Source organism: Carassius carassius, chromosome 50, assembly GCF_963082965.1.
Source record: "Carassius carassius chromosome 50, fCarCar2.1, whole genome shotgun sequence".
Classification (NCBI taxonomy): Eukaryota; Metazoa; Chordata; class Actinopteri; order Cypriniformes; family Cyprinidae; genus Carassius; species Carassius carassius.
In genome coordinates this window covers 8,814,254-8,827,179 of record NC_081804.1, presented here as the reverse complement: position 1 = coordinate 8,827,179, position 12,926 = coordinate 8,814,254, and the positions used below count along the sequence as shown (strand labels likewise).

The 12,926-nt window shown below is 38.8% G+C and overlaps 1 protein-coding gene across 2 annotated transcripts; it reads left to right on the top strand.

The window, feature by feature from the left end:
- The first annotated feature begins 375 nt into the window (after window positions 1-375).
- LOC132133026 (matrix metalloproteinase-15-like) lies at window positions 376-9,569 on the top strand. Of its 2 annotated transcripts, none has more exons than XM_059545683.1 (10): window positions 376-474; window positions 2,124-2,272; window positions 3,302-3,424; window positions 3,527-3,831; window positions 4,034-4,195; window positions 5,116-5,384; window positions 5,634-5,772; window positions 6,347-6,494; window positions 8,423-8,538; window positions 8,877-9,431. In XM_059545683.1, the coding sequence occupies exons 2-10, from the start codon at window positions 2,136-2,138 to the stop codon at window positions 9,284-9,286; spliced, it is 1,809 nt and encodes a 602-aa protein (XP_059401666.1). In that variant the 5' UTR covers window positions 376-474; window positions 2,124-2,135; the 3' UTR covers window positions 9,287-9,431. The 2 variants fall into 2 exon arrangements, with proteins under 2 accessions (XP_059401666.1, XP_059401665.1); XM_059545682.1 differs by lacking the exon at window positions 376-474 and adding an exon at window positions 484-1,089 and having other exon boundaries at window positions 8,877-9,569.
- Window positions 9,570-12,926: the final 3,357 nt, after the last annotated feature.

Below are 12,926 nucleotides of genomic sequence, written 5' to 3'. Positions count from 1 at the left end.
GCAGCGTTGTCACCATAGACAGTAAAAATGAGTATTTACTGGAAAGGTGGGATTGACCGACTGCTCCACCAATGACAAAAGCGCACAGGATACGCAAAATAAATGTTCCTAAAATTTTAAAAAGGTTACCGACTTGTCGCTGGAATTCACCATACAAATTGCCAGTAGCCACTGAGTTTACCACTGATAGGCCAGCGGTGCATCAGTATACACACTCACCTCACGCAGCGAACGACTCACTTTCCTCAGACCAGGGACCGTAACGTAACACTTGCGTACTCTTAATAACACTTTATTTACAGTACTGAATATGAACAACAGGTGGCAGTGACAACTAAAAATGGAAGTTATATTTGCTTGACTGTTTTTTTTTTCTTTTTTTCTTCATTATATCTCCCTTTATCTTCGTTTTCTGTTAATGTTTTCTGGAATGTTTATTGTAGAACCAAGAATGGCGTGTATAATATCACAAAGGTAAACAGACAAAGTGGGCAGGGAATCGGGTGCGGCTGCAGATCTGCACGAGATCCTCACGAGCTTTCATGCTCATATTTGGTGTCCTGCAACAATATTAAGGATAGTTTCGAGCACGCGCCGCCTGGTCCTCGACATTTCCAGATGGGTTCATCCAGGCGGTGCTTATACCAACACAGACAATGCAACGCAGATATCAACAAGTATTGTCTTTATTCAATATTTAACGGGTTGCTTCTGGTCATGCTAATGTTATAGTTTACAAGCTTGCGCACGCCGCTGGAGACCTTTTCCAATTTTGCAAATCTGTTTGCGCGGATAACAATACGAGCGAAAACTTGACGGGATAAAACGTGGATTAGGTTAGTGGATTTGTGGTCCGATAAGAACAATGAGTTTATTTTGGTGATAAAAGACTGTAGAATCTCCCGGGCTGCGACTAATCTAAGCGATTCCAGGTTGCGTGTTCATTTTCATTGCTGACCCGGGAGTGGAGAGATGTCAGCCCGCAGGAGTAGATCGCATCGGTCGCTGAGACCTGTGACTATGATTTTCATCCTGCTGTTTGTCAACATTGCTGAAACGACTGCAGAAGAACACGCTTTCAACGCAGAGGTTTGTGGACTCTATCGTTATGTACTAATACTGACGGCACGAAGCTAACTTAGTGGGGTTTGTATTTGTACAAGTATTGATGGACACATTTTGCTTCCAGGATTGGACAAGTATGAGTTTTAGGTTTAGTTTTAGAAGATAAAGGCAAATTTAAGGAAACTTTACAGTTTGAAATCGGGTTTTCTTAATTTTCACTTTTTTAACTCGTATGTTATTTAATATAAAGTTTACTGATAAATAACTTCATACACACTTTAACTTGTTTGGATAATTACTCATATTTTTAAATAATTATCATTGTCAAGTGATAAACCCCGAAACAAATGTGAAAATGTACGTTTATATAGGTCAACAGCTTTAATTAAATATAAAGCTGTAAATAACAACAACAATAGATATTATTATTATTATTAAAATATTATATTGTATATAATGATCAGCATATTAATGCATTAGAAAGCAGAAATAACTTATTGGGTATTGTTCACATAACTGATAAATGCAAATATGCAGTCAAAAATGTTTATTTATTTTTACTTCTTACAGGACCATAGTTTCATTGGGTTACCTGTTATTATTAACTCAGAATCCAATCCTATCTGTTTAGTAACCGTTTGGTAATTTCAAGGTTGAAAATTATAATAGGAAGTTTCTGCGGCCTCTGGTGAACATCACCACATCTGTCCTGCATGTGAGGATGCGCCTAAGGATGTTTACATGTCCTCATAGCCTGACCATGTGACAGTAATCTTAAATGAAGACACATTCAGATATTAATATGCATATTCAATTCTTAACCAAACATTGTAAAATGGTCTCTGGCATACTTTTTTGTAGTTTAAGGCTTAACTTATCTTATTTCAAACCTCCATAACATTTCCTGATGGATTCTAACGCCACTTGTCTATTAATGTTTTTCTGTATGTTTGTTTTTCCTTTCTGTTGTGTAATCTCATCGTCACCACACTTATTAGTTGTTGCAAGTTACACATTGTCAACTATCCAACATTTTCTGTCTCTTTTGTCCCTCGTAGTCATGGCTGAGGATGTATGGCTACCTGTCCCAGGCTAGCAGACAAATGTCCACTATGCAATCAGCCCAAATTCTTTCTAGTGCCATTAAGGACATGCAGCGCTTCTATGGCCTGGAGGTGACCGGACACATGGACTTGGTCACGCTTAAGTATGATTTCCTCTTCTTCAACTGCCTGTGAAACAATAAGATGATCTCAGTCTTTTTCAGTTGTGTGGTAACTGAGAAAATATAAATTGTAAAACAGTGCAACTAGGATTCGTAGTTTATCCATACCACACATGACTTAATAAAATTATTAATCTTATTGCTAAAAATACTAATTTTATTATCAATAAAATAATTTTTATCCATGTTAAAATGTGTTTGGAATTATTGATAATTATTATTTTAAATTTTATACCAGTCTTGTTATTGTTAACAAAAGCTTTTTTGTTATTGGAAATAAAGGTGTAATAAAATATAAATTAAAAATATAAAATATAAACTAAAAAATGTTGCATTGGAAACTAAGTGAAAAAGATTAAATTAAGTTTAGGTTAAAACTGAAAAAGAAATAAATTAAAGCTAAAAATTAAATGTTTATGTATATATATATATATATATATATATATATATATATATATATATATATATATATATATAAGAAAAACGTTAATAAAAATGACAAAAGCGCATAAAAGTAAGATACTTTATTGTCATTGTACAAAATACAACAAAATTTACAATAGCAGCTTTGAGAAAGCAAGAAACATCTAAAAATACATATGTACGCAGATAAAAATATATTACTGTAATTAAGAAAACTACTAAAAAAATAAAATTAAAATGTTAACTGAAAATATAAAAAATAATTCAAAATATGAATAAATGCTATAATATAACAATAATACTAAATTATATTGATATAAAGGTATTATTTTATATATAATTACACACACACTTATATATACACACTAATATATATATATATATATATATATATATATATACATATATACATATATATATATATATACATATATACATATATACATATATATACATATATACATATATATATATATACATATATATACATATATACATATATATATACATATATATATATATATATATATATATATATATATATATATATATATATATAATTTATTTTTTTTTTCCTTTTTTTTTCAGTGCCATGAAAAGACCTCGCTGTGGAGTTCCTGACCGTTTCGAGGAGTCAGCAGACGGGGGTACTCGCCGCAAGCGGTACGCACTTACTGGTCACAAGTGGGATCAGGACAAGCTGACTTACAGGTGAGTTAAACCTCAGTACTACAAAAACAAATTCAGTTTACATTGATCAAGTTAATGATCATCAAGTTAATAATGAGACAAAAAATATTTTTCCTGCGCAAGCATTCAGAACCACTCACCCAAAGTGGGCCAAGAGCAGACCTATGAGGCTATTCGCAAAGCCTTCCAGGTTTGGGAGAAAGTAACGCCTCTGAGGTTCGAGGAGGTCCCATATCATGAGATAAAGAATGGCAGTGAGGGGCCTGACATAATACTACTGTTTGCCTCTGGATATCATGGCGATATGTCTCTCTTTGATGGCGAAGGAGGCTCTCTGGCACATGCCTTTTTCCCTGGTCCTGGAATGGGAGGAGACACACATTTCGACATAGACGAGCCATGGACCTTGAACCAACGGGAGAACTCAGGTGTGAAAAAATTTATGCAGTCTTTTTCCTACTTCAAATTAAATTCACATTTTTTACTGTGTATTAGCTTAGCATTTACTTTCCCACAGAGAATGTGTGGATGTTTGCAGCATCTAAATGTCTTTGATCTGTTCAAAATCAGACAGTTTTTTTCTCAGTTTATAGTTTAGTAATTTAAATGGCTGTTTTTGTTTGGTTGTAGGCGTCGACTTGTTTCTGGTTGCAGTTCACGAGTTGGGTCATGCGTTGGGGTTGGAGCACTCCAACAACCCTTCTGCCATCATGGCGCCATTCTACCAGTGGATGGACACCGATAGCTTCTCACTGACTGAAGATGATATAAATGGCATTCATCAGATCTATGGTAAGCTAGTCTGAGATATTTCCTGTTTAGTTAATTTACCCTACTGTCAATTATAGTTAGTTAAATTAGGTCCATTATATGAATTCACATTCACATGATTCAGTGTTTCGCTCATAAACACAATCGCATTTCAATGTCCAGTCTGACCCAAACGTTTAAAATGTTTTGTAAGAGTCCTGGCCTGAAGACATTTACATGCTAACATTCAGTTATAATCATAGCGCCACCTGTTGGCAGCAGGAAATGTGGCAGAAATATATATATATATATATAAGCATATGGCCCAACGTTCACTGTTCTCCTATGGCCACTGCGTGGTGGTGAGCCCGGGTGCGAGGGCCCTTTCATTGCTGCTTGCAGCTTTAATTCCTGAAAGAATCAGGGTTTTTTTTTTGTTGTTTTTTCCCCTATAAATCTGTTCCCCACCACTAACACAGTCAAGCAACCCAGAATTATAAAAAGTGAAATACCCCAGTGTTATTAGATTAAATAACAGCACTCCTGGAATTCCACATTCATTTTCAATATCGATGTGAATCCCCCTTGGTGCAAAATTCCAGATGCCACTTTTGCATTTGAAAATATGTATCTGATACAACTGTGAATTCTTACATGCAGATCAGTAATTATCCAATGATTTCTTTAGGCTTTGTCACATTTATAATACAATTATCATCCACACTTTGCTGTTTTATGTGCTTGTGGCTTCAGTCCAGTTGCTTTGAATTCTGCACCAAATAATTTTTCAGTGTATGTGTCTTTGTTTGAGTCTGTCTTCTCCATTTGAAAGGCTTCCACTGCTGGCTGAACGAGCCTCGTGGGCCTTCTGGTGCTGGATGGAAAAGTGACACGCTCCGTGTCAATGCAGTATGAGGATGGTTAGCTAAGTGTGAAAATACATTATGGTTTGGTATTTACAGGACCTCCAGAGACTGTCACCACTCAGGCACATCCCACCACAACCCTGTTTACAACCACTGCCAAGCCGGAGCCAACCACTACAGTGGCCCTACCGAAAACAACCAGAGCCTCGGTGCAGCCCACCAAGCCCTGGTTGCCTCCAGTCCACCCAACCAGGAGGTCCCATAGACCCCAGCCCACGGCTCGCTCAGATCAGGATGCACCTGACATCTGCGAGGGGAACTTTGACACTGTGACCCTGCTAAGAGGGGAGATGTTTGTGTTCAAGGTTAGAAAAAGTGATCTTCAGTAAGAGCAGTTACATTGTATATAGTGGTTATTCATAAAAAGGCCACTTAGAACACCTTAGTAATTAAATAATTATGTAAACTAAAAGCAGTGTATTTTGTTTGTTTTTGACCATCATTTGAATCAGGTGTCTCTAAGAAGATGGTCGAACGTTTCTGACAAAGCATAAATCTCCACACAATCTTTTTGTCAACTGTGAAGTTAAATGATTGTTGTTATTGTTTGTCAGGGTCGTTGGTTCTGGAGGGTTAGGAGGAATCGGGTTCTGGATAATTACCCAATGCCAATCTCCTTCTTCTGGATGGGGCTTCCAGAGGACATAGATGCTGCCTATGAACGGCATGATGGGAAATTTGTATTCTTTAAAGGTCTGAGTCATATATTTAATATATCTATCATATATTATTTTTTATTGTGTTCCAAAGTTGTTTTCATGACAGTGATAGAGTATGATAGACATGACATCAAAATCATTTAATATTTCCCTGTTATCAGTCTACTTCTCCTTTAAACATCTGTTCCACTTGCCGTAACAACATCTTGAAGGCAAATTATGTCACTTGTAAAACTCCCAGAGAGGAAAGAAGGAAAATCTGGCAGCATCTCAGGACTTCGCCTGCATTGCGTCAGCTTCAGCTCCAGATGCTGACTGCTCTGTTCTCATCTTGAGAGAAGAAACCTGGAAAATTTGGAGCAGGGAATGTGTAGTAGACAGAGCTACAGTTATTGTTTTGTTGTTTATGCAGATTGTGAGATTTCAGGTTTAATTTGTGCTTGGCTTTCATGCAACACAAATCATCTTCTGTGCACTCTCAGTAATTGAATATAGGTCTCTGTGATGTCATCTCTCAGCCATGCAACCTCAGCCAAGCATTCAAGTCTTCCCATCTAATGTGGCTTTTTGTCAATTCCCTCTTTGTATTTTTTATATCACTCCCGCAGGAAGTAAATACTGGCTTTTCAGAGAAGCAGACGTGGAGCCCGGATACCCTCAGGACTTGTTTCGTTATGGTCAAGGCATGCCTAACAGAGTAGACACAGCAGTGTGGTGGGAACCATCTGGCTATACGTACTTCTTCAGAGGAGATAGGTAAACATGCTGGGGCCCTTGTGGAAACAGCCAGATGTGCCAAGCGATTGAGAGTTAGCCAATAACAGAACAACATAATATTTATTTTGAGGGCAATTTGATCTGGGACTTAAAGGGCCCTATCATACACCCGGCGCAATTCGACGCAAGGCGCAGCGCAAGTGTGTTTGCTAGTTTCAGTCCGGCGCCATTTGCATTTTTCTGTCCAGCACCACCTCGTTAAATTAGAAAATGCATTTGCACCCTATTGTGCGCCCATGGGCATGCTGGTCTAAAAAAAGAGGTGTGTTCGGTAGGTGTGTAACGGTATGTGTATTCGTACCGGACCGTTTCGGTACAGGGCTTTCGGTACGGTGCACATTTGTACCGAATGACGGAATGCAATATTTTGTGCGCGGAACATAAGTACATTTTGGTGTTTCCAAACGAACATATTAAGTGGCGGAAGTCTCCGCGTTCAGCGCAAATCCCGCCCTGCAGCTGATTCTAAGGCCGGCGACACACTGGATGCGTGGCGCAAGCGTCTCAGCTGTGTGGCGTGTCCGTTTTTAATTCGGCTCCCATGTTAGCAGGTTAGAGCTTGCAGGCTCGAACCGCGCGGAAAACGCGTACATGCTAGAAATACAACCGACGCCTATTTTTCACGCGACACTCAATCGTGTTGGAAGCGTTTCCAGGCAAAATAGAATAGGAAAATGTTTATATGTCATTTTGTACACAAATACATATTAATTCATGACACTTTGATGTTTGAAAGTCTATAGGTTGACATAAATTCAGATATAAATGTAATTTAAAAAATAAATTAATAATTATCGATTTTCAAATATTGCACCTGTCAAACATAGTCAATACTGTTGACGGTGTCCTTTATCAGTAGACTTTATATTTATGCTCAACATGAAGTGTAGATATTGTTGTCATGAAGACAAGAGCCTGGTCTGTTGGTGGTCTCCCTGTCACCTACAGCAGCAGCAGTGCGCCAGCGCCGCGTCAGGCACGGTTCTGGTGAAGCAGGCCTACAAGCTGGGATTGGTAATGCTGCACTGTAATCATAGTTATTTATTTATATTTTTCATTATATTTTATAATATGATATTGGTTTGAGACTGAGAGTATTTTATTTAGTGGAGAACTTTGCAGCAGTATTTTATTTCTTATTCTTTTTTTTTATTTTATATATATTTTATTAAAAAGTGTATAGTAATAAACAACCTGCAGTTTAATGTTTGCATTTCCTTCCCTTACTGTACCGAAAAGGAACCGAACCGTGACTTTAAAACGGAGGTACATACCGAACCATGATTTTTGCGTACCGTTACACCCCTAGTGTTCGGGCGCATTGATATTTTAAGGAGCTGAAAATAGACTGCACCATAGACCAACTCAAACATGGTCTAAAGTCTACAGTCAATGGCGCAATATATATTTTTATTTATTTAAAGAGCGCGTTGGTAGAAAATGTGCCTCTGGGCGGGTCCACAGTGCGCGTTGACTTTGCTTATTACACACAGGGATGCGCATCACACAAACATGCCAAATATTAAAAACAAAAGGAATACAGTGTAAAAAAATATTATTGTGTAGGCTACATAATGATGCCAGAAGACAAGGACACAATCACTGCTACTTCATCCCACGCCTTCTTCACCTCGGGAAGCTTTGATGGATTCCTGCTTGTCCAGTAGATGATCTCCTCACGCGCTTTAACTTCGCGCACGAGCAGATTGGTTTTTCTTCACTTGAGAAGCGTTCAGCTTTTCCGCCAACAAATTCCACCATGTAAATAGCAATCCGCCATGGCGCGAGCGCATTTCACTCTTAAAGGGAATGGGAGATGACACTCTGGTGTATGTCTGGTGTGTGTTTATGTATTAGCATAGACGTTGAATTAAAGTATTATTTTTCATTGCTGATTTCTTTTGAAGATATTGGCGGTTTAGTGAAGAATCTCGTGCCGTGGATAAAGATTACCCTAAACCAGTGAGCATGTGGGGATCCATTCCTGGGTCCTTGAAAGGGGCCTTCCTCAGCGATGATGGAGGTGAGTCAGGCTGGGGCGACGCTGCCCGAGAAAAAGGTCATGCCTGAATGCAAGAAAAAAGAGAGACTAGCCCAATAATGCCAAGCTGAGAAGGAAAATGTGACCTCACTGCTGAAAAACTGGGGCGCAATAAGACCTTTGACTTAAAAGCGTTCTGCTCTCACTTCTCATTTCACACCATTGTTCATGATCTTCTTTGGCATGTTTTTTTTTATAGCTGTGGAATTCAGAGCCTGGCTAAAATCTCGTTTGATCAAGCATTTGCTGGAATATTATGCCATATTATTCAGTAGTGTATTTATATACACTAATTAATGTTTAAACTCTTTTCTACACAGCGTACACATACTTCTACAAAGACACCAAATACTGGAGGTTCGATAACAAGCGAATGAAGGTCGATGCTGGATACCCAAGATCCATTTTAAATGATTTCATGGGCTGCCGGGTGCACTTTGATGCAGAAACGGATGTAAATCCCGACCATCGATCACCTGAGACGAACGACAAGAATCAAGACCCTGACGACCACAAAAATTATGATGAAGATGAGAAAAAGGAAGTAGATGTCATTCTAAGAGCGAAGGAGACTGATGAACACATCATGACCCTCATTTTAGTGACTGTGCCTCTGGTTCTGGTGCTGTGCATTCTGGGAGTCATATACATCATTATCACCACACTCCAAAGGAAAGAGACACCCAAAGTGTTAGTTCACTGCAAAAGGTCCCTGCAGCAGTGGGTCTGATAACATACGCACACTTTCGCTACCCAATAGCCAAACCTTCTGCACGTGCGTTTTCTAAGAGACACACACACACCTTGTCATTCATGGTGCTCATCCAATCAAAATCCCTGTTCCCAATGTAGAATTTGCACTTTTTATTGTTTTGTGGTTATTTTTTCTGTTTGCGAGTGATTTGTCCGTCTGCAAGGTTTTTGTGTTTTTCTCTTGAGCCCGTTTGGTTGTACGCTGTGCGAAACGTTGGATGTATGAAAACAAGCTCAGATCAGCACATTTCTTTCACATCCTCTGCTAACCGGCCACAATAATGGAGGAAACCGCAAACTCCGTGGCGAGGTCTTGCAGAGAAAAGTCAGGCTTAATAAATTCTCTCACGCACATTTAGCAGGGTTTATAGTCTCTTCCCCCGTGGAGCCTTGCCTGACATGCATTACACAGATGTTGCTGATTTCGGACTTTATGGAGAGAAAAAGAGGGGGATGGGGGCATGTAGCTTGCCAGCATTTCCTCTGCCGGAGTTCCACTGAGCGCGCCAAAGAGGAGGAGGGGAAAAGGCGATTCGAGGTGTGATTGTACTGTCATCATGACCTACATTAGCGCACCCCTACTCACACCCCACCCCCCATAGTTTATCTTCCTGTGGGACTCTCCTTTGTTTTCCCCACTGTACTTCCAGTCTCCTCTAGTTGTGAAGTTTTTGTCTTTGAGAGGCATTCCTGGCCTCAGATTGTGTCTATCAGTGCCTTTCAACGCTGAATCTGTGCCTTAGTAGTGCAGCATTTCCTTTGTGTTGGAAATGTACTTAATTTCATAGAACACCAAAGGCTTTTCGTAGTAGACTTTGTGCTGCTTAAGCAAAAAATGCTTTTCTCTGTTCACATGGCCTTCTGTTTTAAACCTGTGTCTTTTTTTTGTATTTCATGTCAAAATTAATGTGATTGTGCTTTTTTTGTGTGCCAAATGGAAAAACTCTCCCTTCATTTTATGTTTTATATTAACAATTGAGTAAATCATGCAGGGCATGTATTGCTTTTGTTCACAGATATTAAGTGGTATTTAGCTTGCTCACAATAAAATGGAGTATACGGATGTAAGTATCCCTTTAATTTTTAACTTCCTCTGCTGATTGTGCACTTCCTTCATTTTGGTTTGAGTACAGTAACACTGTACAGTAGCTTCCATTTATTATTTTTTTATCGGAAGCATATCATTTACGTTATGGTAGTGTTGTGTAAATGTTATTTTCCTGCTATTGTGCTGAAGATGCCAGATGTAGCCATCCACCCACTGAATCAAATCCACCTCCAAAGTGATTCCTTTTGCTGAAAGAATGTTTGTAAATTCTAGAAAAAGCCTACAACTTCAATTTATAATGCGGGTCATCTGTAATTTTGACCATAATTGTCTTAATAATATTAATATTGTATTATTAGTATTAGGTAATAGTATCTAACCAAAACTAGGTATTTTTGTTTAGTAGGATCTACTATCATTCTTTGTTTGTATTGTTTTTAACTTAGATTTCGGGATGCCAGTTTAGCATTCTGCTAGCTAATTAGCCTCCTTGTTTAACTTATAACATTCGTAGTAGTTTAATAAAAAAAAAAATTAACATATCATATATTTAGTTTGATCAGGCATTACAAACGGCTACTCCAACTACCAAATTTAGTGAATTTAGCATACCACTAATCAATTAGTCCACTAGCTTAGTCTATACCCTTTGCAAATGTTTGATTTATATTTTTATACAGTATTTGTTATATTGTGTGTATATTATACTTGCTGTGTATATACTTGTCAGGTGTTACAAACAGCAACCGCAGCTACTGTACCAGTGAACTATCTTAGCGAACCACTAATTCATTAATCCACTAATAATTTAATATTGATATTAGCTTCTGGGCCAAATCCTGACTGAGGGAGATCCATTCTTGCCTTATTAGTTCTCGGAGTTGATCACAATTTGTGGGCTTTTGCTCACTCGCCTTTTGAGGACTGACCACAGTTTCTCTATGGGCTTGAGATCCGGAGAGTTGCCTGGCCACAGATTATTTCAATGTAATGATCTTCGAGCAACTTCTTTATCACTCTTGCTTTGTGACGTGGTGCTCCATCATGCTGGAAAATGCACGGATCATCACCAAATTGCTCATGGATCGTTGGAAGAAGATGCTCTTGTAGGACGTTCTGATACCGTTCTTTATTCATGGCAGTGTTTTTGGGAAGAATTATGAGAAAGTCCACTCCCTTGGTTGAAAAGCAACCCTAACACATGGATGGTCTCAGGATGCTTCACTGCTTGCACAACACAGGACTCATGGTAGCGTTCACCTTTTCTTCTCTGAACAATCGATTTTCCAGATGTCCCAAACAGGCAGAAGGGGGCTTCATCAAAGAAAATTACTTTGCTGTCCAATCCTTGTACGTCCTGAGGAATTTTAGTCTGTCCTTGACATTTTCTTTTTGTTTTGTTTTCTTTTTTTTGAGAGATGTGGCTGCTTTGCTGCCCTTCTTGACACCAGGCCGTGGTTCAAAATTCTTGGCCTCACTGTGTGTGCTGATGCTCTCATACCAACCTGCTGTCATTCCTGAGCAAGCTCTCCACTGCTGGAGACACGATTCTGTAGCTGACTCCTCAGGAGGAGACGAACCTGGTGCTTGCTGGACACTCTGGGACGTCCTGTAGACTTTTTCACTGCAGTCGAACCTCTCTCCTTGAAGTTCTTGATGATCTGGTTAATGGTTCTTTCAGGTGCAATTTTCTTTGTAGCAAATTCCTTGCATGTGAGGCCATTTTGATGCAAAGCCATAATGGCTGCACATGTTTTTTTGGAGGTAACCATTGCTAACAAGAGCACAATGATTGGAAGCACTTCTTCCCTCCTTTATAGCAATCATCTGCTCTTACAATCTATTTAGTATGAGAGTTATTATCCTGACTAGTACCAAAGTCTTTTTAAGACAAGTCATGTCACTCTGCGGCCATCTTTGAAACACTTCTCGGGCATGCAAGTGCAACTCCTATCTCTTTGGGAAACATCAAATTTTCCAAAACTGTTCAATAAGCGTATGATTAAATTTCATATTTAAAATCACCAAAGAAATCTGACAACAACTGTGTCATAAATATTGTTACTTTTGCTCAAATCACGTTATAGAAAGCTTATTTTTCAGGCTAGATCAGCCAGTGCGCATGCGCAGTACAAGAGCACATCTTAGAGCGCTGACTGTTTCTATAGCAACCGGGACTTCTAAAGGCAGCTGCAGTGACGTGATGACTTTACCAATTAGCGATTGGCTCTTTTTTATTCAGAGGGCGGGACTTCCTGTGATTTAGCGGCCATACTGAGCGTTGCATTTTTTCCACTGATCTATAATAGGTCAGTGATTTTTCCCCATTCTAAACTATACGAGTGACATGTCTTGGGTATTCTATAGTCTTTGCTTGTACTAATTCACACTTTCACATGTGCTGTGGATATGATTATGTCTCCACAGCCTCCTATAGTGTATCGATGCGTTTTTGTAAGAAGAATTTCCATATTAAAAACTTAATAATAATACTTGAATCTAGCTCGAGTTTACAGTTGTAAATGAAGCAGTTCCGGGGGAATGACATCTGAGGTCTGAGGAAATGCAT

Bases quoted from the DNA above. Each gene is read 5' to 3' on its own strand.
- LOC132133026 (XM_059545682.1), top strand. From the start codon at position 973: ATGTCAGCCCGCAGGAGTAGATCGCATCGGTCGCTGAGACCTGTGACT. The intron at 2,273-3,301 runs GTATGATTTCCT...TTTTTTTTTCAG, and splicing joins ATGGACTTGGTCACGCTTAA to TGCCATGAAAAGACCTCGCT. The intron at 3,425-3,526 runs GTGAGTTAAACC...TTCCTGCGCAAG, and splicing joins CAGGACAAGCTGACTTACAG to CATTCAGAACCACTCACCCA.